The sequence below is a fragment of the Eschrichtius robustus genome, chromosome 4, assembly GCF_028021215.1.
Source record: "Eschrichtius robustus isolate mEscRob2 chromosome 4, mEscRob2.pri, whole genome shotgun sequence".
NCBI lineage: Eukaryota > Metazoa > Chordata > Mammalia > Artiodactyla > Eschrichtiidae > Eschrichtius > Eschrichtius robustus.
In genome coordinates, this window is record NC_090827.1 from 62,123,568 (window position 1) to 62,149,097 (window position 25,530).

General features: G+C 36.0%; 1 protein-coding gene across 1 annotated transcript; it reads right to left on the reverse strand.

Annotated features, from left to right (window-relative positions):
- Positions 1 to 4,281: 4,281 nt before the first annotated feature.
- Positions 4,282 to 24,440, reverse strand: AFP (alpha fetoprotein). Its single transcript, XM_068542166.1, has 15 exons — positions 24,326 to 24,440; positions 23,790 to 23,841; positions 22,710 to 22,842; positions 20,208 to 20,419; positions 18,996 to 19,128; positions 17,957 to 18,054; positions 14,476 to 14,605; positions 12,441 to 12,658; positions 10,725 to 10,857; positions 10,090 to 10,187; positions 9,370 to 9,508; positions 7,526 to 7,749; positions 6,265 to 6,397; positions 4,683 to 4,737; positions 4,282 to 4,316 (listed from the first exon to the last, which is right to left on the reverse strand). Exons 1-14 carry the CDS (start codon positions 24,408 to 24,410, stop codon positions 4,693 to 4,695), a joined length of 1,833 nt encoding a protein of 610 aa, XP_068398267.1. The 5' UTR covers positions 24,411 to 24,440; the 3' UTR covers positions 4,282 to 4,316; positions 4,683 to 4,692.
- Positions 24,441 to 25,530: the final 1,090 nt, after the last annotated feature.

Here is a 25,530-nt window from a genome sequence, read left to right on the forward strand (position 1 = left end):
TTATCATTTTGATATCTGAGGTGATGTCACCTCTCTCATTCCTGATACTAGTAATTTGGTTTTTTCTCTTTTTTTCCCTAAAATCCAGCTAGAGGTTTATCAATAGTATTGATCTTCTCAAAGAACCAGGATTTGGTTTCATTGACTTTTATCTATGTTTTTTCTCTTTTCTATTTTATTAATTTTTATTAGTTCCTTTCTTTGGCTTGCTTTGTTTTAATTTGCTCTTTTTCCCTTAAGGTGAAAGCTGAGTTCATTGTTTTGAGATCTTCCTTCTTTTCTAATCTATGTTAAGTGAAGATAACAGAGTGTTGTAAATTATAAAACAGAGTGACTTTGGTGCTATAAATTTTCTTTAATTACTGTTTTAATGGTATCCCACAAATTCTGATATGCTGTGTTTTCATTTTAATTCAATTTAAAATATTTTTAAGTGTCCTTTTAATTTCTCCTTTGATTCATGAGTTCTTTAGAAGTGTGTTATTTAGTTCATGAACACTTGGGGATTTCCAGATATCTTACTATTATGTATTACCAATTTAATATTATACTCTACCATCAAGCAATTCTCTGGAATCTCCCTTAACTCTTCGAAAGTGGCATAATTGGGAGGAGACGAATTCTTTATATGGTAATCTACCAGTCCAGGGGCAGTAGGGCATGGCAAGGGAGAGGTTGGAAGAGTAATTTTCAAGAGTGGCTGGTCTATATTCACCTGCTTTCAACAGTTTGTTACCGCAGCAGGAGTTTAGTCCTATCCTAATACTATCCTGTAGACACCAGGCTTTTTGGGTTTTGCAGATGTAATTAAGGATCTTGAGATGAGGATTATCCAGGTGGGCCCTTAATCCAATGACAAATGGATTTAAGAGAAGGGCAGGGGGAGATTTGAGACAGAGAAGAGGGAGGAGAAGACGCAGACACACAGAGAGAAGACGATGTGAATATGGAAGCAGAGACCAGAGTAAAGCAGCTCCAGGCCCAGGAATGCTGGCACAGCCACCAGAAGCCGGAAGAGGCGGGGAATGGACTCTCTTCTAGAGCCCCAAGGGGAGCAAGACCCTGGTAGATTTCAGACCGCTGGCCTCCAGAACTGTGAAAGAGAGAGAAAACTGTTGTTTTAAGCAACCAAGTTTGCAGTAGTTTGTTACAGTAGCCACAAGACCACAAGACACCAACACATCCTCATTACACACACACACACACACACACCAAACCTTAGGTCTTGAACCTCCTCAGTGGTTTCTTATGTTTTTGATGTTAATTTCTCAGACCCGTGCTTCTTCTCCCCAGTGTGGCTTTTAGAAGATGAAGCTAACAACCCCTCTAGATCACCACCTTATAATAAAATACAGCCTGTGGCATGTGTGTTCATTTACATATCCATCAAATATTCATATAATGCCTACTATGTTCCAGGCACTGTTCTTATGTTGAGGATAACAGAAGTGAACAAAACAGAAAAAAAATTCCCTCTCCTCATGGGGTTTACAGTAGTGGAGGTAGACAGAAAATAAACAAAATCTACTGTATATGAGATGGTGATAACTGGTGGGGGGATAAGGATAGGTGTATGATTTAAAATAGGACAGTCAAGGAAGACTTTTCATCTAGCAGGTGATAACAAGTAGAAGCCTGAGGAGGTGATGGAGTGAGCCCCACACATATCTGAGGGCACAATTTCCAAGGAAGAAGAATCACAAAGGCAAAACTCTGAGCAGGAAATTAATTGGTAACTTGCAGAACATCAAGGAGGCCACTGTGCCTGAGCAAAGAGACCCAGTGGAAGAAGAAAGAGAAAAGGGCGGAAAGCTATCATCATGTAGAGTCATTGTAGAGACTTTACTCTGAGCGAGATGTGGAAAAAGTAGTATAATGTACTTAGATGTAAAGGAGCACCTCAATTACTGTGTTGAGCCTAGAGCAGGGGGTGAGGCAAGGGTACCTGTAAGGAGACCAGTGAAGCTATTGCAATAATCCCTATGTTGTATGATTGTGGCTTGTACTAGTGGTATTGGGAAAGAGTCAAATTCTGGATGTACACTGAAGGTAGAGCCAACAGGTTTTGCTCATAGATTGAATGTAGGGGTGATATGGAAGAGAGGAACCATAGATGACTCTAAGGTTTCTGGCTTGAGTAAGCAGAAGGAAGAACAAGACAGAGGGAGACACAAATTTGGAATGGGGCGGAGTTCAGTTTAAAATGTGCTAAGTTTGGATTGTCTCTGCATTACCAACATGGAGACGTCAGGGAGGAAGCTGACCCGAGAGCCTGGAAATTAAGGGGAAAAAAAATCCAGGCTGGAGATATAAATACGTGTTGTCAACATCTAGATGGTATCACTGCATCAAGTCTATATGAGATCACCTAGAGGTAAGTTTAGATTCAGGAAGAGCAGCTCTGGGACACTGCAACATTTAGTGGTCAAAGAATTGCAGAAAATGCAGTGAAGAAGATTGAGGAGATTCAGCCAATAAGGTTGGAGGAAAATCCAGAAGCCAAGTAGAAAAATACTTCAAGGAAAAGGGAGTGATCGATTGTGTCAAGTTGTCCCAAGAGAAATCAGGTAAACTAAACACTGAGAGTTGACTACTGGATTTTGCAGCATAGAAGCCACTGGTAACTTTGACTAGAGAAGTTTCTACCTTGAGTTTTTATTTATTGTTTGCTTAACTTGTTTTTTCTGAGAAGCAGAAATGTTCTAAAATCTCCAATTTACTATTGTATTTGTGTCAATTTGTCCTAGTGTTTCCAATCATTTTTTCTTTATACATGTCAATGAAACATCATTTGGCTCATAAATTTTCCAAGCAGTTTTATCTTACTTGAACTCTCCTCTTAACAATAAAAGATTATTTTTCCTGTTAAATCTTATCTTATCTTACTTATCTTAATCTTATCTTACTGTGATCTCTAAGTTAATACTTCTTAGAATTACACCGCAATCAGGCAAAGTCCACAGATGTTCCATCAAAATTGAAAGAAAAATATAAAGGACAAAGTAACTGAGTTAGAACTGAAAGCTCATTTTATTGCTCTGAGCAAACGTTTTCTCCTGCAGCAGACGCCAAAGTATGAATGTGATTTTTAGATTTCTGTTCAAAGCTAATACAATAAACAGCCTCCCTACTGGTGGACTGATCTTTTTGTCACCACTTACTGACCTTGCCCCTCTCTACTCTTTCCCCTGCCCCTACTCCCCATCCTCCATATCTCATGAGTTATCTCCTTAAAAGCTAATCACTCTGCTTAGATATTACTCTGGTCCCCTGTTACCTATAAGACATCATCCAAACCCTTTGGAATAAAACCCATGAGAATCCACTCAATCCTATATAGCTTGAATGTCTTGCTTGATCTTCCATGTCTATAACCTTCTTCCCCACCCTATACTCCCCTAAAATCATTCATCATCGTTTGTCATAGGCCATGTTTTCCTCTTTCATGTGTTTGCCTTCTCCTTTACTTGAACGGATGAATGCCCATTCATCTTCTAAGATGCTTCTTAAATGTTTGTCTCTGCCAATGTGACTTTCCCCAGTCACAATTGGTCTCACCCACCCTTTGATTCTCTCAACGTGTTGTTGCCTCTATAATGGCCATAATCTTGTTGCATTGCTCTTAGTTGCTTCCTTCTCTACTGGAGCAACTAGAGGACAGTGGCTGCACCCAGAACAGGACCTGGGACACAGTGAATGCTCAATAAATACTTGCAGAACAAAAAATAATAATAATTGATGAAAATGTTAACTATATTCAATCAAAACAACTACAGTACAGTTAACATTTATGTTTTAAAAGGTTTATGAACAAGACTAAGAAAAAAGTAGATGTTAAATTTTGAGTAACATCATTCTTGATGGATCCTATCAAAACATGATAATTTCTTTTCTCATCTCCAACTTATCTGTTAGAATACTTAAATGATCATTTAATGAACAGTGTGCCCTAGAAGCACCAAAAAGTGCTTCACTTGGGAACATGTTTTTAGTTCACCACGTAATGTAGCCTTCAATGTCATAAATCCATCCTTGAGGGGCTTTAATCTCCTACAATAACCAATATTCAGTGCTTTGTGACCAGGATCTGCTTCAGACAATGGTATACAAAACTATTTAAAGAAATTATTTATAAGTGTTCATAAATAAGCAGACTAGGAAAAAAGAAACATTTGGAGATACTTTATTTTTATGATAGGGAAATTTCACATAAAAGTCTTCATCGTTTCTTTAATTCACAAAAAGCACAAATCAGTTAGAATTAAAGGGAAAAGTTCACACCAAACAATAAAGACTTTTGGTCTTTTCTCTTCCCCCTGTAACAAGAACAAAAATACAAGTACTAATTAAATTAATAGATGCAGGGTGTAACTGGTTTTATTATTTTATATCATATATATACATATATCAGATCTATATCAGATAAACTGATAGGAAGGCCTTCTAATGACATTCTCTGAAGCTTTTGAAATAACCTTAAAGAATTTTGAGTTAGTTGAATCACTAATTTAACATTGTGGACGTTATTTTGTTCCAGGGTTTTTAAATAAGTTTTTTTTTTACTGAATTGCATTTATTTTTAAGAAAAGTATTTAATGTTAGCTCTTAGGATGTATTTAACTATGGATCAATATTTGGGGAGAATCAACATTATAGTTAGCCTTATCTGAATTTTTTGTTACCTGAAGTAATTTAAACTCCCAAAGCAGCACGAGTTTTTGAAATCAGTGCTGGACCCTGCAAATTAAAAAGAATCATCAACAAACTAGTCAATATAAAAAAAAAAAAAGCAGACTCACAGATATAGAGAACAAACTAGTGGCTACCAGTGGGGAGAGGGAAGGGGGGAGGGGTAATATAGAGGTAGGGGAGCAAGAGGTACAAACTATTAGGTATAAAATAAGCTACAAGGATATATTGTACAACAGAGAATGCAGGCAATATTTCATAATAACTATAAATAGAGTATAATCTTTAAAAACTTGTGAATCACTATATTATAGACCTGTAACATATAATATTGTACATCCACTCTACTTCAATTTAAAAAATAAAAAAATAAAAATAAAATAAATCAGTCAATAAGAATCATCAGATAAAAAAGTAGACCACTGTGCCAGTCATACAGTTAACTCTCCACTAGCTAGGGGTGAATTCATTGGTTTATAGATTAACCAAGTTAAAAATAAAGGTATACAACTCTGATGTCAACGAGCTAGGACAACAGAAGGCAGAAGGAAAACAACTCCATTCTTATCAACAGGAGGTATTGTTTTTCCTATACCAATCTCCAAACTCTTACAAAGCTTCATCCCATCTCTCCGCTTTCTCTACAAATCAGTCACAGAAATTAAAAGGTTTGCAGAGAAAATACTGCTATGCTACTATTTGTTCATGTTCTCTGCATGTAAATGAACGTGTTCTCAAAACAGAGGACATTAATCTTTTTGTATCATATTTAACAGAAATGGTTTACATAAAATCTATTTTATCAGTTTTGTTTTATCTCATTTCATTATCTGTGTCCCACCCCCTCCTACCAAAAACAGACACATACTAATAAGTACACACAAACCCATGTAATTATATTATCTATTGAAAAACTCAACATTTCTAAATATTATCAAATAACAAAACATCTAAGCTTCTACATCATGAGATAGTCAAATAAAATTGGCAAAAAGGCTGAATTATAGAATATCTTTTTAAAATACAGTGATGTTGTATTCAAATATATTTAGTAATACAAACTAGAGGCTTACAAAATGTAGTCAATTTACAAATCCAGCTAAAATTGCTAAATAATTATATTAAGATAATACCTAATTACTACTCTGTTAATTTTCAAAGGCTTGCTCCTGAGTTCAGTATATTTTCTATAAATATTCCCCCAATATCCTATGTGCACAATTAATTTGCTATTAAATCCTTTTAATCCATTTAGCTCAATTGATAAATTTTAAGCCAGAAGCTGTCTAAATTATCATCAGTTAATTATATATTCACTTACAGTTTTCTCCACTAGAAAATAAATCAAAATTACTAATTCTCATAATATACTCTAAAGGTACACTTCTCCTAATATTTAGTGAGAAAACTGTGATTATTTTTAAATATTATAAAGTCCTTCAATCAATTTCTAAATTAAATATAAATATTTCTGGCATTATTTTAAAATTATAAATTAGTGGGATACTCTTTTCACTATTCGTTACAAAAAATTCCATACCAAGTATTCTGAGTGTAAACATGAGCTGCACATACCTCTTCCTCAAAGCAGACTTCCTGCCCTTGGCCTTGGCAGCACTTTTCCAGGAGGCCAGAGAAATCTGCAATGACAGCCTCAAGTTGTTCCTCTGTGATTTGTGGCTTTTGCTTCACAAGGTTAATGAGAAACCTATGATTTAAAACAAAACAATATAAAAGAGAAGTCTGCTATGCAATGATATTTTTCTAAAGCCTTCCTAGGAGAGAACTTTCAGAGCCCTGGCAACCCTTACCCTAAACCCTCATTCCATTAACCCGTCACCAGACTCACCACATATATCTTGTCTAATACTTTATTAGAAAGACTGAGGCAAGAAACATGCTAAGTGTTCCATTGGTCTGGACTTGTGCAGGTTATAGATGAAACACTATTTCACAGTTCCACCTTATATGTAGTGAAATAGTCTTTTTCTTACTTGCCTAAAATATTCTTTCCAGTTCTCTCTTCTAAAATATGTCTTATCCATACTCAAAGGCTCCAACTTCCAAACCCTTGTCATTCACAATTATCACACCCCTAACCTGAGCACCGTCTGTCCTAATTGCCTGTAATACTCATTTGGCAATACATTCAGGCTGGAATTAATGTTGACCCAGGGAATAGGGGAGGCTTGCCAGGCGGCATTCATACTGTACCTAGAAACATGCCTCAGATTGTGACAGAGAAAAAAAGGATGAACAAGTTTTCCAAAATGAAGGAAGACCTTTTACAAAGTATGGGAGTATGAAAATGCATGGGAATTTGGAGAACATGAGTTACATTGACTTGCATTACTATCATCATTACAGAATGCCTCCCACAATGAACTGAAATGTGTATTCCACTTCATAACACCCATATTGCATGGTTGAGTTAAATGTTACGGTTATTCTCTTCAAAGAGTAAACAGTGTGGAAAAAAATTCAAAGGTGTTTCTTCAGTGCTTGGAATGGAAGTACCCAAGACTTACTGCAAAGATATATCCTAATTACCTGAAATAGATTGCCCCTTTTCCCTCGATCCCAAGATGCATCACAACAATAGTTTAAAAGGAGATTATTTTTACAAACAGGAAATTATCTGCCCCAGTGAATTTTTCCAGACTAGAGGCTATGAAGACTCTGAGACAAGACTATTCTGAAAGTCACTTTAAGTGCTTTGGAGTAATAATCTTCTCCTGGTGAGCCCAAGGGTGTTGGGTGGGTGTGTGAAGTAGAAATCTCAACCACTATTTAGTGTTGTCAGTCTTCTCCACGCTAGCAAATACCCATTTCTTACTGTTGTTTCATTGTTTGCAGTGCTACACCCTGAGCTTGGCACAGATCCCTATGGAAGATGAACTTGTCGTCAGAGAATGGCGGAGAAACGTATGTCTCATCCACCACCAAGCTGCTGAAACATGGCCTCCTGTTGGCGTATGAAGAGGTGCAGCACTGGCCAACGCCAGGGTTTACAGGAGTCTCTTCATGTCTGATGCATAACAGTCCAATAATAAGGTCAGCCTAATTAGGAGGATGAGAAAGAAGAAAGCAAGGAGATGAAGCATCAGCCATAGAATTGATTCAGGAAAATTGTTGCAATAGTGTTTAATGCCCAGTAACTTATAATTAATTTACAGGAAAATTTGCTGTCTGTGTAGGGATCATGTGCTGCCATATTGTAGATTCTTATTTACCCATTTGTTTGGGATAAACTTCAGCATTTAGTGACCAATGTTCCACAAGTGATGTTGAAGACAGCCACTTCAGCTATTTGTGTCAGCGATTTGAAACACATTTTCAGTTACATACATACTTCTGAAGGGGAAAAATCTCTGAAATCAATACATGGCCTACATTTTCCATGTATATTTAGTTGAGCTTTCCATTTTATTTTTGGGATTCAGAGAATCACTTTCTGAAGGTAAGAATAGCACAAACCTAACCCTTTCACATATGTACATACATACATACATACAGCTAATATGTAGTCCTAATTGTAAAGAAATAAGATGTGTATGTGTGTGTGAGTCTGTGTGTCCTTAAGGCTTTCCTAATGTAGAATTCGCCTACCTTCCACACTTCAGAGATATTTCTTAAACACCTAATAATAACTTGTAATAAGGGCCAACATATTTTGTGTGCATACTATGTATCAGGCTAGTACTGAGGGACTCACACAGATTACCTCGTTTAAGACAGCCATCCTAACTTTATTCTCAAATGTCAGATGAAAATTCTCAAGCTTAGTGAGATAACTAGCTTTCCCAGTGTGACAAGACTCACAAGTGGTGACAGTGGGATGGGAGTGTAGGCAGGAGGCCCCCAGAACCTATACTCCTGAACCATTACACCATCCTGTACCCCTGCATCCTCCCAACATGTGGGATTCAATAAATGACAAAGATGTTGCTTACTCACAGGAAATTTTCTTTTCACTTCTAACCTTTGACAAAAAATTCCAGGACATGAAGACTGATTAGCAAATGACTCCCCATCATCAAAAAGAGGAAAAGTGAAAAAAAAAAAAGATACACAATTTTATTCACAATTGTGACTTCAAGGGGAAAAATAATTTAAAAAATTCAACCTGTAATCATATGTATGACACTAGTGACATTAAGAAGATTATTGGCATTACCAACTGGAAAGTCATTTTACTATTCAGAACGTGGGACTTACCTGTTCTGTACCCTGTACCCTGTCAAGGGGAATAAACTGTCCCTAATATCATCATAAAAAATTAAACTATAAAAGACAAAAACATAGGCATGGCTAAAAACAAAATAGCAAATTTTAATCTGTCAAAGTTGAAGCTTTTTCTGTTTTAACATTAAAGTAGGTATTTGGTGAAATCATGAATTGAGTGACGTGTCAGTCTTTCTGTCTCCCCTGTACATAAAGCTTGCTTGTTTGTTGAATAAACTCACTGCACTTCTACCAGCCATTCTAGAAGGACAGGAAGCTTGCCCACATGCCAACCACTCAGAGCCGAGTTCTTACACCCCTTCAACTGCAACTAATCCAACAAGTCCAGGAAAGCCATCTCCACACTGGTTTTTCCCATTTCCCCTAAATGGGAATTATAAGGCTATTTCAAGCCCAACAGGGCAGAAACAGGATGGGACTAAACAAAACACTCACCGCTCCCTCACCACAGGCCAATTGTTTGTCCTCACTGAGATGGCAACAAGTGGCTCCCGCGGTCGCCATTTTTCTGGTCAAGGTCATCAGCTCAGCTGGGGTCAGCTGAGGGGCCTTCTTTGTGTAAGCAACAAGAAACCTGAAAGAAGCATTTTTGACCAAAACTTGCTGAGTCCTTCACGAGTCTCTGGACCCTCATTCCTTCTCAAAGACCCTCTTTTGGCATCAGCGGACATGAAATCAGCTCATTTGTTTCACCCACATGGTACCTGGACCAACGCTGGAGGTGCATTTACTCTGATAAGCATTCCCTACCCTCTTCTTTCACCAACAGATCACAACGGGAAAGTAAACGCTGGACAGCAGGCTGACTCCTACTCCCAACCTCAGAAGTTTCCTCGATACGCACTTTGATCTTTTGGCGCTTTAACTACGACAGGCTATGACAGAATGGGTATCTTTACTGCAAAACTCTGCACGGTTTGGGGAACCCAAAGCCAGTACCACAGATCAGGCTTCACAGGCCATCTGTTGCTCCTAAAGAGAGAGAACTGGGGAAGGCCACCTTCTGGAACTGGAAACTGGGTGATCAGATTACAAGACCTCCAGTACAACACAGGGGCTGGAATTAGGGTAGCCATGGGTGATTAATTTAGATGGGTCTTTCCCTCACTAGTTAATGATCTTAAATCACTCAAAATACTGTTTAAAAAAGCATACGCATTTTGTAAGTAATATTCTCCTAATTTCTGGAAGAGGCCGCAGCTTCGCTTTGCCAGCGCTTGGCTCTCCTGGATATATTTCTCTAACTCTTCTTCCTGAAAATACAAGCATTATTACATACATTTTTTTTCTCTTTCTGCACACATAACTTTGTATGTAAAAATTGGCCAGTAATAGTTTATTCTATTATGATACCAATCTTAGAGAAACCACTTTTAGAGGGTTTTTTAATATTAAAGATGAATTGTGAGAATTAAGGCAAATGAACTTTAGGGAGATTAAGTTTAAAACTTTGTGAATCACCAAGTTATTTGATGGCAGAACTCAAACTTTGGGTAAAAAGTTACAATTCTTTCTGTACAAGATTCTTGCCTTTCTGGAGTGGAGCTATTCAAAAATGAATATTATTTTTATTCTGTGCATCAAAGAACTTTTGGTTAAAACATTCTTATTTCTAAAATAAGCCAATAGTTGTTGACTACTAGTTAATCACTACATAATAGCTAGATAGCTAGTTAGTAGACATAACTAACTGCTCATTAGTAACCAGATGTTTTCAAACAAACAGCACTTTTAATGCATGATATCCATCTAGTTTTCCAGATTTTCCTTAAAAAACTAGAGAATTTTACCCCTTTATCCTGGCATTCAGGAGGGTTTTCAGACTGGGAACATTTCTCCAATAACTCCTGATATCCTTTAGCAACTCTTAGAATTATTGGGACAGCAAGCTTAGTATGTCTTCTTGAATATTCGTAAGTAAATCTGAAATATGTGTGAAAAAATCATGTTATTGGAATTAAGAGACAAATTATTCCTGTGTTATATGGCATGCAGAAGTTAAAATGCAAATAAATAAACCTAGAAATCAAATATTATTTCAACTATATGATGGCAAAGCTATTAATAAAAATTATAATCCGTCAAATTGTTCTAAAATGGTATTTTGTTTTCTTTTGCACTATTCACTTTCAATTATGGATGTGAAATCTATCCATAAAACAAATATTTTTCCACTGCCAAGTCTGTGCAAACAATTTCTTTAAGCAGTAAGGATTCAATAATGTATAAGATAAAATGTCTGACCTCTCAAAAGCAGGCATTATAAGGAGACAGAAACAAATAAGAAATAGGTCATCCAATCTTAGGTAGTGATAAATCAATGAAGAGAAATAAAGGAAGATAGACAAGAAGGAAAGGGGTGACAATTTAGAGTGTGTGGTCAAGAAAAGTCTCTTTGAGTAGCTTTTTCAGGAGAAAAACCTGGGTGAAGGAAGCCACACAAAGTGTCTGGGGGAAGATCATTCTCGGCTGAGAAAATTTCTACTGAAAAGAACCTTTCCAATTGAAGAACTGCTTCTATTAAATAAACAGTTACCTTCAGAATGTATGAATGGGTAAATTTAAAGAGAATTCTTGAATTTACTAATTGTATTCCCAGGTTGTAGAAATAGGTCGTATTAGTTCTTCCTCCAATAATGTCATTATGGGTTTCTGAAATCTGGACTTTGTTCTTGTTTGCATAATTTAATTTAATGGTGCAAACAATGTGTACATGTCTAATTTTAATCAACAATAGAGTAATATCCTCCAGGAATATTAAAAAGAAAATTGCACCATTCTTTTCATTACTACATTAAAAGCAGACTCAAATTTAGAAGGACCTTTGGAGATCATTAAGTATAGTGTCCTAAGAACTGCACAAATCCCTCCTCTAATAGTGTCCACTGATACACACTGTACAATAAAGGAAAATGTGTTAACTGCTTGCTCCCCTTAAAAGCAAATAGAATGAGAACATGTCTTGTCAATTACAACTACCATACTGCAAATGTCTCTAAATGTGTTTTCATTTCCTTAAAAAAATAAAACATGTATTCAATAAATAGCAAATAAACTGCTACAATGAAAGCCCTTGTATCTAGCATTATCTATTAAGTTACATTTGGGGGAAAAAGTTTTTAAAACATGCACAATGAAAAAGCACATTCTTAATTATGAGCCCTTCTTATTACAAAAATATCCATATCCTATTCGGAAGTCCAATGGTGGTCTTTACATGAGTAATCCATACAGGGATGACAATGCTTCTGATTCCAGAGAAACTGATACAAAACAAAATGCATCCTCATAAGCAAGCCAGTTAATAACAGCAGTGGTGAAAGTCTCATCAGTATAAGATAGACCCTATTCCTTATTTCCTAGTTATTTCCTCCTAACTATATTTTGGCTTAGAACATTCTAACATTATCCTCACATACTGAGTTCAGAAACCATTTCAACAACACAAGCTGTCAGTCACATCATAATTTTTACTTGTGTGAACATACATTTACAGAGTGTGTTACCTTGCCATGTAGAGATCTTTTTCCCTTGAAGAAAGTTGGTTGAAATCTGTCTCTCCTAAAAACCTATTTAGAGTTGAAGATAAGCCTTCAGGCTTGTCATCATTTTCTGCATGAATTATGCAATGACCAAGTTCAAGTGTGGTGGGTAATTTGCAGCATTCTGCTATTTTGCTTGACAGAATATCGTGCTGAGAACATATGTAGGACATAATTTTTTCCTGTAATAGAAAAATAAAGTCTAAGTTTTAAACATTTATTCTTTAATTCAGGACCTCATGGCCAGTCCTAGGAAGGAAAGAAGGAAGGAAGAAGACATTTACCTTGTCTCGCATTTTAGTGCTTTCTCCCTACTCTACGTTTCCTCACTCCTTTCCACCTAGCCTTGTTTGTTCAATTCTTCTTTTCATAGTTGTCAGCTAAAATCTGCTATTGTATTCTAATAGCAAGCTTTTAAAAACAAAAGACAAATGTACTCCTCAAACCAAATGACATGCACGTTGATGCGTATCTTTCTATTAGTATTGAAATTTGGTAGTAAATATTTGCTGTTTATATAACCCTGCAGTAACCCATTATGACCTCCAGAGGGCAGTCTATAGATAATGAAAGGCACGTAAGTGGCCAGAAAGAAGCCGAGCTTACATGTACCTGTCAAAGGACTGAAAATTCTGTGCATTCTCAGCAGGAACAATTAGAACCCATTATTCAGCCATTAAAATCCAACGTATATACCATACTTAAATTATTTTTTCACTTTAATGGAAAAGGGTGGTTATGAAGTCCAAAAATTGAAAAAACTAAACTTTAAAAAATGTGCATACAGATTAGTAAAATAGTCAACTAAAACTGATACAACTCACATCAAAGAAAAATAAAATCATTCTTATTACCATTCCTAACGTGAAGGCAAATGCTTCTAAAAGGAAAAATAAGTGATATAGGAAAATCTGTCTTGGAGGCAGCCCCCTCAGTCCACTTTCCCCAACTCCTGACACCAGGATTCTCTGCCTGGGCCCAAAGACTCCCCTACAGCCTTGGCTTCTTGCTGGTTTTCAACTGTATCTCAGCCAAATTGCCGTGGACTGGCTGAAAGGAGCATTTTACCCTCACTTTCAACCTTCTGGAAACCATATTCCAGCCCTGGTTTCAAGCCACCGGAATATCTAGGAGCAATGATTCTAAGCCTCCTTGAAGAAGAAGGTGTATCACAGGGGACCAGAGAGGGAATAATTTGGGGATAGACAGGTCTCCAACATCTAGGAAGCCTAGGGTGGCCCGAAATAGACCAATGCCACACTGCTTAAATCGCAACTGACTATGGCATGCTTGAGGATTCTGTTTTTGGGGTATTTGTTTTTGGTTTTTAATTCCTCTAGAGCCCTTATTCACACCTCTCCGTGATGGCTAGCTTTTTACCTTGTAGAATAATATCTTGTGTTATTTTTTATGTTTCTTTTATTATTTTGTTGTATTCATGTAATAGCTCTATATATATAATATAGAGTGGCTTCCATGTGCCAGGCATTGTGCTGATGGCCTATGGAAATAACAGTAAACCAAAGACAGTCTCTAACCCCAATGAGGTCACATGTCTTATCTCTCTTATCAAACTATACATTTCTTGAAACCAGCTTGTGCCTTCCTAACAGGTATGCCCGACAGTGGCTAGCACATAGAAAGTATTCAATATATATTTATCAAATGAAAGCACAAATGGATGAGAAACAAATATATTAAAAATAGAGTTTTCCCCCCAAAATCCTGTGTGGAGACCTCCAGAGACGTTACCATCTCCTTTAGAAGTAAGAATGAATGGGCACTGGTCTAGGAAGAGGAACGCATCCCTTAAGTGAAAAGCAGAGTCAACAAAAGAGATTCAAGTTTTACTCTTAAGAAGTCTGTAACTTCACTCAGTCAGCTAGTTTCCACATTCTATGACCAACTCATGACAGACACCCTTCTCCCATTTAGAATGAGAGCAAAAGAAAGAAAAGGGAGTGGGAATATCTCTTCCATAGGAGGCAAGACTCCTCACCCCATCCTGCAGACACTCCAGCACATTTCCTCTGCAGCACTCCTCGTGTACGTGGGCCACATCCACGACCAGTTTCTGAATTTCAGTAAAATTCGCTTTGGGAAACTTTTGACTCAGTTTAGTAACAGTTCTAAGGGGAAAAAAAAGAATTGGAAATCAATCTTGGTTATCTATCAAAATTAAATAACGACAGGAATAAAGACGCAGACGCAGGGAATGGACTTGTGGACATGGGAGGGGTAAGGGTAAGCTGGGACGAAGTGAGAGAGTGGCATGGACATATATACACTACCAAATGTAAAATAGATAGCTAGTGGGAAGCAGCCGCATAGCACAGGGAGATCAGCTCGGTGCTTTGTGACCACCTAGAGGGGTGGGATAGGGAGAGTGGGATAGAGAGGGTAGGTGGGAGGTGCCAGAGGGAGGAGATATATGTGTATACATATAGCTGATTCACTTTGTTATACAGCAGAAGCTAACACAACATTGTAAAGCAATTATACTCCACAATAAAGATGTTAAGAAAACTTAAATAACATTTATAGAGTATTAGTATAGTTACAGCTCCAAGGATAAAAAACCAATATGTTCTTGTTTAAAAAGAAAAGGAAAAGTGTTATGTCTTGTTAATTCTAGCCCAGTCTTTCAAGGCAGTGGCTCTATAAACTGTGATCTGGCCCTACAAAAGGTTTAGAAGTGATTTATCTTTTCCTAAAACCTTTCCTGTGAATTTTAATGATATCTATCTTTTTGCTGTTCAACCCTGAGGCTGAGTATTGGGGATCATTGTTGTGAGAGGGTGGGAAAAAATTAAAAAGGATAAACAATTAAGAAACGGAAAATTCCATGAGAACAATAATCATTCTTTTACCTGGGAGAAAAAATTACTTCTTAGAATATAGGGAAGGGTGCATGTGTGCATAGCAATGGGACAAGAAAGTGGTGCATACTGAGCACTCAAATGTGTCATCATGCCAAGACATGTAGTGTGACCCAAAAAGGAAGTAAGAAATAAAAATTCTCATTTCTTCTGCATAGTTCATGTAAATTTTAAGAGATGTCTTGGTGAGACCACTGTGCCCTAGAGCAACTGGTATTGTTGCTGCTACTGATAAAGACGGATTTTCTTTTTAAATTGAGAACATTTAAATTTAATTACTTATGGATAGCAAATGATAAATAATGTCATTATAATAAAATCTTAACTTACATTGTATTTCTAAGATAAATTTAACTAAAGCAAATCATCAATCAATCTTTAAGTTTCTAATAGAGTTGGAGGGTGGTTAAAGCATAATCTGACCTCTTCCAAGAAGAATCAGTCAGTCTTGGAACTAAATCCATGACTAAAAACTTTAATCTAAGTCTCCACTATGTACAATATTTTTAAATGTGTCATTTAACAAACAAACAAATAAATAAACTTTAAATGCATGCACTTAATACTCTTCAATTAGCAGGTCAGATGCTTTTCTAGACTAGAAATGTTTCAGCATAAAAGTTGAAGAGTACTTTAAACCAGTTATGTAATTTAAAATTTCCTAGTAACCATATTAAAATGTAAAAAGGAACAAGTTAAATTTACTTTAATAATATGTTTTTTAACCCAATATATCAAAAATAATATCATTTCAATATGTAATCAACATTAAAACTTATTTTTTAACCATTTTTTATTGAAGTATAGTTAATTTACAGTGTTGTGTTAGTTTCAGGTGTGCAGCAAAGTGATTCAGTTATATATATATATATATATATATATATATATATATATATATATATATATATTCTTTTTCAGATTCTTTTCCATTATAGGTTATTACAAGATACTGAATATAGTTTCCTGTGTTATACAGTAGGTCCTTGTTGTTTATAACATTAAAACCTATTAATGAGATATTGTACATTTTCTTTTTCATACTAAGTCTTTGAAATCAGGTTTTACACTTAGAACACAGTTCCTCACTTGCACTAGCCATATTTCAAACGCTCAGGAGCTTCATGTGGCTAGTGGCTGCCATACTGGCTAGTGGAGCTCTAAACCACTGGTAATTCTGATTCCTATACTTGACCTCAAAGTCTCAGTTGTCAGGACACAGACAATTAGAGATCACTGACATAGCAGACAAGTAGGTGTAATGGAAATAAATGATGACAAGGATCACCAGCTGTATAAAAACAAATAAATAAAATAAAATGAAAAAAAAAAGAAAGAAAAGTCATGACAAGGATCTAGAAAAACTTGGTTCTGATGACCAGTAGTGTGGTCTTGGGTAAACTGCTTTAATCTGTCTGGACCTCGGGTTACTCATGTGTAAAAATGAAGAGGTTGAACTACCTGATTCAATTGTTTGGGCTTTTATTTTTGTTTTTTCTTTTTAAATATTCCTCTCATCCTAACAACAAAGATAGATAGATGAGATAGAGATAAATTAGATAGATGAAAGATAGATGATAGATGAGATAAATAGATAGATAGATAGATAGATAGATGATAGATACAATCAAGGAAAAAGAGAAAAGGCAAATATGCGAAGTGTAAGAGTTAATGCAGTCAGTTGAAAAACTCCAAATTTGCCTCTGAGCTTTTTAGCAGCTGGGACAAGAAAACAGACTTCAGTGAGTTACATGCTTTCATCAGTTAGGAAAATACATGCCAGTTCTTCAGAAATTACAATTTTGTTTTCCTCTGGACAATGGATTCTAATATTATTGCCTCAAGTGAATATTTTCATAAAAAGCAACAACTGACATAATGGACTTTTATAGCAGATTAGGAAGCAGAGTTAATGTAAAGAATTTCTTGTTAAACCAGAAATTTTAAATGATACTTAGAGAAGGCTAATTTACCCTGTAGAGAATCTAGGAAAATGTGGTATATCTGCTTAAGATCATTCCATCAACTTAAAAAAAAAAACAGTTTAATAACATCTGGAGATCATAGATCAAAACCATTGTGTCGGATACTGGGAAGAAAGCAAACTTGTTACCACAAGAACCTTAAAATCTCTTGCAGATATAAAGCATACAAACAAGCACAAATGAAAAGAGAAACAACTGGAATTTTTGAGCACTTCTTTTAGACCATAACACACATCAAAAAGCATATATCTCAATGAACTAATGCATAAAAAGTAATAAAAGGTAATACTTCTCTCCTCTAAAAAAAAAAAAAAAAAGTGTAGTATAATTATGAGGTGTAAATTGATTGCAGTCCAGAACTTGAGTATCTAGAAGAATAGGTAAAAAGCATAAATCTCCAAAGTCTTCTCAAGTGTTATCTCATGTAGACTTTAATAAGTGTTAAACAGCAGACTGATCTGTTCCTCCCAATCCTAGGATTTCATGATTCTAATCACGTTAGCTCTCATCAAAGGAAACTTCATTCTCTACAACAGTAACAATGTGAAAAATGAACTCAGACTGCAAAATGGGAGTTTTGCAGATCTCACCTTCTTCCCCAGATAGAGCTTAAACTTACATGGCTTGGAAGGTTCGGGGTCCAAACTTTCTCATTACTGCACATATGTGTTGATTTAACAAGCTGCTTTCTCTTAATTCTTTTGTAATTGATGCTGCCTAGATAGAAAAACAAGGTGCCAAGAAAGGATGTATTTTCCTTTATAGGCTCTAATAATTAGAAAAACAACAGATACAACTAAAACATGAAACTCTAAAAATTTTTGCTAAAAATTATAAATGCCATATATCTTTGCAGAACTTTATTCATTCTTTCTTTTAGATGGGTTTATATACATCTATGCCAGGTAGATTTATTAAAGCTATCTTGAAACAGAAACACTTGTAACTTTCATACTTGAGATAATGAATAAACAACTGTAATTTTGAACAAATTGAAGCCTGATAATTTCTTAAATGTCTTCTCAGTAACAAAAAGTAAGATTGCATCACAGCCTGACATTCTGGGAATAGTCACTGTTCTTAGAAATTTTGTTATAGGACTTCAGGCAGCAAGTAATTAATCGTGGATGTTGTTCCAGCTCTCCAAAACCAAAACCTAAGAAAACTATTTGCGTCTCTAAACCTAAGTTTCCTTGTTTGTTAAATGACAATAACACTTACACCTCAAATTTGTTCTAAGGTTTAAAAGAAATAATAAATATAAAACACTTATCATACTTCTCGTTCACCTTTTTTCTCTTCTTCTGCTCCTCTTTTTCTCCTCCTACTTCTGCCCCATCTTTCTTCACTTGCTTCCTTCACCTCTTACTCTTCTCTCTTTCATTTATGTTATCACCTCTACCTCTGTCTTTCTTCATCCCACCAAACTCACTTCCTTAATAATAAAATGATTGTTGGCTGAATGAATGGATAAAGGAATGAATAAAAAAAAGAGCAAACCCAGCTCTTTTAGCCCAAAGAATAGCAGAGTGCTGAAATATGCTCTATTCTGAAAATGATACTCTACCCACAGAGCATATTTCCATTTTTAACTTTGGTTTTAGTAAGTCATAGCCAGATTGAAGTTATTGGTTCAGATATCCACACAAATACAATACCTTTGTTTGGAAGCATTCAACTGCATTTTCTGCTTTGCAGCAAGGTGGAATTATTTTGTCATACTGTGCAGCCAAAGAAAGAATTGTAGGTGCATATAGGAAGGGGTGCCTTCTTGCTATCTCATAGACATATCTGTGAAATGAAAAGGAGCGGTAAGATTTACAAACACATTAAAATAGGACTGCTACTGCTTGGAACTGGCTCTGGAATTGTTTAAAGATTCAGAAAATAGTCATTTTTTTTCCACTTGCTGTCAAAATTTTCCTTGCTAAAGATCCTCCAAGAAAAGGAAAAATCTATTATAAGAACAAACTAGGCAAAAACACTGACTATGATTCTTATGTAAGTATCCTTTTCAATAAACCTACTCAGATATGTTTCGGGGTCAACAAGGCCAGACCTCCACTAAGTAAGAGAGAAAGGTGGAGTCTTTTTTCTCATCAGTGCAGAACAAGATTATCCACCCTGGCAGTCAACATAGCAGAGATGTTCTAAGGGCAGGCTCTATATTTCTCTGGATTAGGCAGCAACGTGGAAGGTAGAAGTGATTAAGAGTTAAACACAGGCTTCCCCAACAGAGAATCTGGGTTCAAATCCCAGCTTGGGAATGTACTAGCGGTCTGCCCCCCTCCAATTGTCTTAACCGACTAAGCTTCAATTTCTTCATCTCCAAAATAGGAAGAAGAAAAGGAATGAAGAGGAAGAGGACAAGGAGACGCTAGGCTGTTTGTGAGCATTAATATGATCATACGTGCCAAGCACATGTTCCTAAAACATCCTAAGTGCTCAATAAATGTTAGACATGCTTATGTACCTTAAACATTCCTGGATCTCTAACATTTTCTATTTTCAGGCAATTTGGTGAGCACAAAACACCAAATATTTGGCTCTGGAAGGAGTCATTTTGTGCCACACTAATATATTCTTGGGCAAGCTAAAATTAGAGAGAAAAAACAAGGTGTATCTAAGAGACTAAAGGAAAAACTGGTGGGTCTCCTGTGTGGTCTATACCCATCGATCTACGTGCTGTGGAGACAAAGTTACACTTAATGTTTCTCACCTAATCTCGTAGGGCAGGAGCTCAGCAGGTGCCACACCAAACATTATTTCTCCATGTTTTAGAATACAGCCACAAATTGCAGAATTTGTAGATTCTGCTTGGTACTGCACTCTTTCTGGGGTCTTATCTACCTTTAAAATTGGATCCTTACCGGTTCATAAACAGCTCCCTGTCTTCTTCATATGCTTTACAACTTGTGACAGGTTCTGGAACTTGGAAAGGTGGGATGGATTCTGGAGCGGCCTTTTTGTGTGCTAGAAAACAGTCATGTCTTTCCTCTCCACTTTGGCTGCAGCAGTCTGAAAGCCCATACTTTTCAGGAATTTCCTTTTCATGGCAAATTTCTTCCAGGAAGGCAGATACCTATAAGATTTATTTTTAATGAAAGACAACTAACTTTACCTAAAAATGCTGTAAAACACATGAAAAGTTTTCTAATATTTAAAATCAGAATGGTAGATTAGGAAAATAATTCCCCCTACAAATTCCAATAGATTTAGTTTCAGCCTGATGGGATAGCTTTCTATTATGTGTTTGGAAAATGGAATTTAGTTTTCAACCTTAAATAATACACATGCCTATTAGACAAAATTATTTTATCTTAAAAGGAGGACATAGATACTCCATCTGGCATTCTTATTATGAGACACTGATATAAAATTGGATATTATTTTCACATAAAAATCAAAATATTTTGAAACTGAATAAAAATAGCTTCAAATACTTTTAATGGGTCTAATTATAGATTTAGCTAAAATGTTTTAGGGAATTCCCTGGCAGTCCAGTGGTTAGGACTTGGCGCTTTCACTGCTGTGGCCTGGGTTCAATCCCTGGTTGGGGAACTAAGATCAAAAAAAAAAAAAAAAAAAAAAAAAAAAAAAAAAGGTTTTAAAATGTACATTGTGGGGCTTCCCTGGTGGCGCAGTGGTTGAGAATCTGCCTGCCAATGCAGGGGACACGGGTTCGAGCCCTGGTCTGGGAAGATCCCACATGCCACGGAGCAACTGGGCCCGTGAGCCACAACTACTGAGCCTGCACGTCTGGAGCCTGTGCTCCGCAACAAGAGAGGCCGCGATAGTGAGAGGCCCGCGCACCGCGATGAAGAGTGGCCCCCGCTTGCTGCCAAGTAGAGAAAGCCCTCGCACAGAAACGAAGACCCAACACAGCCAAAAATAAATAAATAAATAAATAAATTTTTAAAAAAAATGTACATTGTAAATGCTTAAACTCCTTCTTGTTTGCCTTAGCTTTACCAAAATCAGGTGATGACACCACTAGTCTGGTGAATGACTCTGAGGAATACGTGTGTTTCGTTCATCTCAGGAAACTTTTAATTTAGCTTTTATAACTGCTAATATTTAGAGAATCCTGGAAATCTTAACTAAGACTTCCAGTTCCCAATCCACCTAAAAATCATGCCTTTAAGTTTACAATAGTAAATCACTAATCTGTAACATCACCTTGGATGTCTCATTGGATGTAAAGTTGCAAAATAAAATGTGTTTTGCTTATTTCACAGGTCAAGCTAAAAATAGAGATGCCTATCAGGGATTTTAATTTAAGTCATCAATTTCAGAGTCCTAAAGTACTTTATATCTTTAAAAGGGCATCTCCTTTACAATATTTCAGATACATAATTTTTTGGCTACTTCACTAGCTCCATCATGACAGAGGATTCTCAGGGCATTTTGTCCCAGAACTGGTAGCTCTAATCATTTTAAAGTTCTTAATTCTTTTCTATATTGAGATAATAATAAACACTAATAACTGTTATTTATTAATCTTCTACATTTGGATATCCTATAATAAAAAAAGTAGTCACTGTTTATCTTAAATTCAAATTTAAGAGGGCTTCATATTTTGTTGCTGTTTATTTGTTAAATCTGTCAACCCTAATCTGCGCTATGCACCTCACATTCACTATAGTGTATAGTATAATGAAGTCACTAAGGGTGTTAGTTCTGGAGCCAGATGACATAATTTAAATCCTGGTTCTGGGCTCCCTTAAGAAAGTTGTTTAACCTCTCTGTGCCTCATCTTCTCCAACTGGAATATTAGCATCTATCTCCTAGGATTATGGTAAAGATTTAATAAATTAATATTTGCAAGCAAAGCTGATATTCTACCAATAAGCCCCAGCCAGGGTCTCTTGGCTCACTGGACATTCATTCTGATTCATCAATGCTATGCTCCGTGTCACAAAGTATTTTGATTATCAATGGATATGTAACACTCCTGAGAATAATGCCTGTCACATTGTGTGCTTAATAAAAATTAACCCCTACTACCATTATCATATCCATCTCCATGACAACCCAGAAATGGAAGCTATTATTATTCCTCACTTTATATATAAGGAAACTAAAGCTCAATGAAGTTAAGTAATATGCCCATGGTCACCCAGATACTCTGATTTCAGAATCTTAGCTCTTAGTCACCATGCTTATATTGTCTCTTTACAATAGACACCCATTGTTTTCTCCTGTGCTCTCTCCAGCAAATCAGAATTAACCTAAACCTCCTTTCATAAAACAGGTCTTGAGATATTTAAATGTATTTATCTCTTATGCAGTCCCTGCATCTTCTCTTCTGCATGCTGAGTTTTGGTCAAATATCACAGTGCTTTTTCAAAAAATTATTATTATTCACTCACCTGGTTTTCTAAACACCCTGCAGGCTGCTCACTGCCAGTGGATTTCTCTATTACAGTCAATACATCTTTCACCATTTGACTTACTTCCTTGTAAGTGGCCTCTTGAACAAACTGGGCAAAGAATATGGTAGCTCTGAAACAAAAATACATATGAATGCTTAAGGAACAGACATATCAATCTTTTTCTCAAGGTTAGTTTTTGTTTGTTTTTATTGTCTGTTATGTTGTGACCTGTTTAGGGGATGACTTTTGCTAAAAAAGTATGTGAAATTTTAGCCATCCAGGAAGAAATGTCTGTCTTCTTCTCGTCCCCTTCCCCCATAAATATACATATATCTGTTAACAATGAAAAGAAGTGGATTTCCCCTAAGAGTAGTTCCTCCTTTTGTGGTCATCTACCCGCTGCAATGTCTCCATAATTGAGGGTATTTATATCCTTTGTAGTTTTTTTTTGTTTTTTTTTTTTAAGCAAAGAATTGGTCATTAGACCTCTACCTGTGTCTACTACCAGCATGATCAAGGTCTGATCATGGATTGACCCAAAGCATTGCTTTTGCAGGTTTCTGTGTGCAACCAGTACCTGTAACACACGACTTTAAATTCCTTATTAGAAACTTCAGAAGTGTGGGACAGAAAGACAGCATTCAAGAGAACAACATACCTTCTACAAATAACCAAAAATAGAACATTTTACCTCCAACTATTTGCTACTAGGATTAAATAGTATTCAGAATAGAGAATATGGTAATGTCATCCTATTGGTATTGATGAGAAAAATTCCTGAATTCATATATAGTTGCCATCAATCAGACATTATTCTTCAGTTTCTAAAATCTGATTTTGTTTGTCCCATCTCTTTACAAGGAATCTAGAGTTTGGGGTTAACATCTAAGGCATGGGGTAACAGTTCAACCTCTTCAATATCAATTTGATATTCAACATAAATAACTTTTCTTAGCATTGTCTAGTTTGCTTTCACACTTTTAAAAACTCATAGGGCTATCCAAATTTATTCAATTACCCAACTAAAATTTCCATTGCTTTGCATATTTAAAGTGCATTTATACAAGCAAAACTTACAGGTCAACTAAATTCATCTCTGCAGAACATGGGGAAGAATCCAATATGGAAGCTGGAAAACAAGATAAACATCATGAGAAATGATGTTTTCAACTGCAATCAGGAAAGTAATCATTGTTAGATGTAAATGTTTGTGTCTAAGTTAAGACTATACAATTTTAGAACTGAGAGGACATTAGGAATCATGTATCCAAGCATCTTAATTTTGTACTTCAGAAAACTAGGAAACTAAGGAATAAAGTTAATGAGAATAATTTATAGTAGACTTAACACTAAAATTCAGATTTTATATCTTCCAATTTCTTGGAACCATTGAACCATTCACAGGTAATGTTAAGCACTGCCATGATTTTGTAAAACTCTTGTACTCTTATAATTATACAAGTTTATCATTCATTTAATGATATTCACCAATTAAATATTTTTCCTCTGTGTCGAACAGTAAGTATGATAAATAAATCAAGGCAAATGAATAAAAGCAAATTTAAGAATTTTCATATAGGAAAAAGACAAAAGAAAAGCACAAAATATCTTACCTATTCCATATGCATTTTTCTGCATTGTTCTGGATTCAGAAAAATTTAGTAGAAAAATTAAAAAAATTGATACCTCCCACTTCATGGTTGCTAGTTATTTCGTTGTTGATGATGATGATGGGGGCAGAATATTGAAAATCATGCTGAAATTCTTTTATAGTCTTCTCTAGCAATGCCTGTTAACTAGTAATCTTCTGTTGGTATATCTGTTACTTTATTTCCTTATGTTCCAAATGGGATGACTTGCTAATAATTAACAGCACAGGGATTATTTGTGTTTTATGTTCAAGGACACAGGCCTCTTTTGGGTGGAAGAAGGGGGGAAAACTTGCAAATTCATTCCATTTTGCAAATATAACAAATATTCTTCTCAAACTAAGAGTATTCAAGGAGGTGACTTTTCCCTAAATTGCACAACAGAAGTTAACAGGGCCATAGACAAAAGATATCAGATTTTGTATGAAATTCAAATAATTGCACTAACTCATTACTGCCATATTATCAGTAGTGCAGTACAGTGTCATGGTGCAACATGAGGGCTTGGGGACCAGGGTTGAATTTTTGCCCTACCACTTATTAGCTACATAACTTTGGATGAGTTGTTTAATTTTTCTGAGCTTTATTTTCATCATCTATAAAATAATGAGAGTGACAGAATTCTTTCAAAATTAAATAAATTAATGAGTGGAAATGGCTAAGAATAGGGCCTTTTGCAGAATGGCACTTAATAGATGGGAGTTTTATTTATTCACTCAACGAAAGAGGAAGTCTGCATACCAGGCACTGTTCTTTGATGGAAATAATCAGCAACAAGAAACAGGCACCACCCCTGTTCTCACTGAATTTACCATATAACAGGAGAGACAGCCAGCTATTATCAGCAATCACAACACGGTGTGATAGATGCAGTGATAAGTAGAGTAAGAAGAGGAACACCTGACATCTTTGGAGGGAGTCAGGGTAGGCTTCCTGGAGGAAGCAACCTCTTAGTGGGGACCAGTAGAAAAACTGAAGGTGGGCCAAACAAAGAGGGAGGGAAGTGTCCAAAGCAAATTTAGAAAGCCGTGGAAAGGCCCACTAGTGAGGGCCAGCACAGTGTATTTAAGGAACTGGAAGAAATGCAACTGCAATTAGATACAAAGTTTAAAGATGAGGAAACTTACTCTATAAAGGGAATTTCTGGCAAAGTGAGCAGGGCCACATCT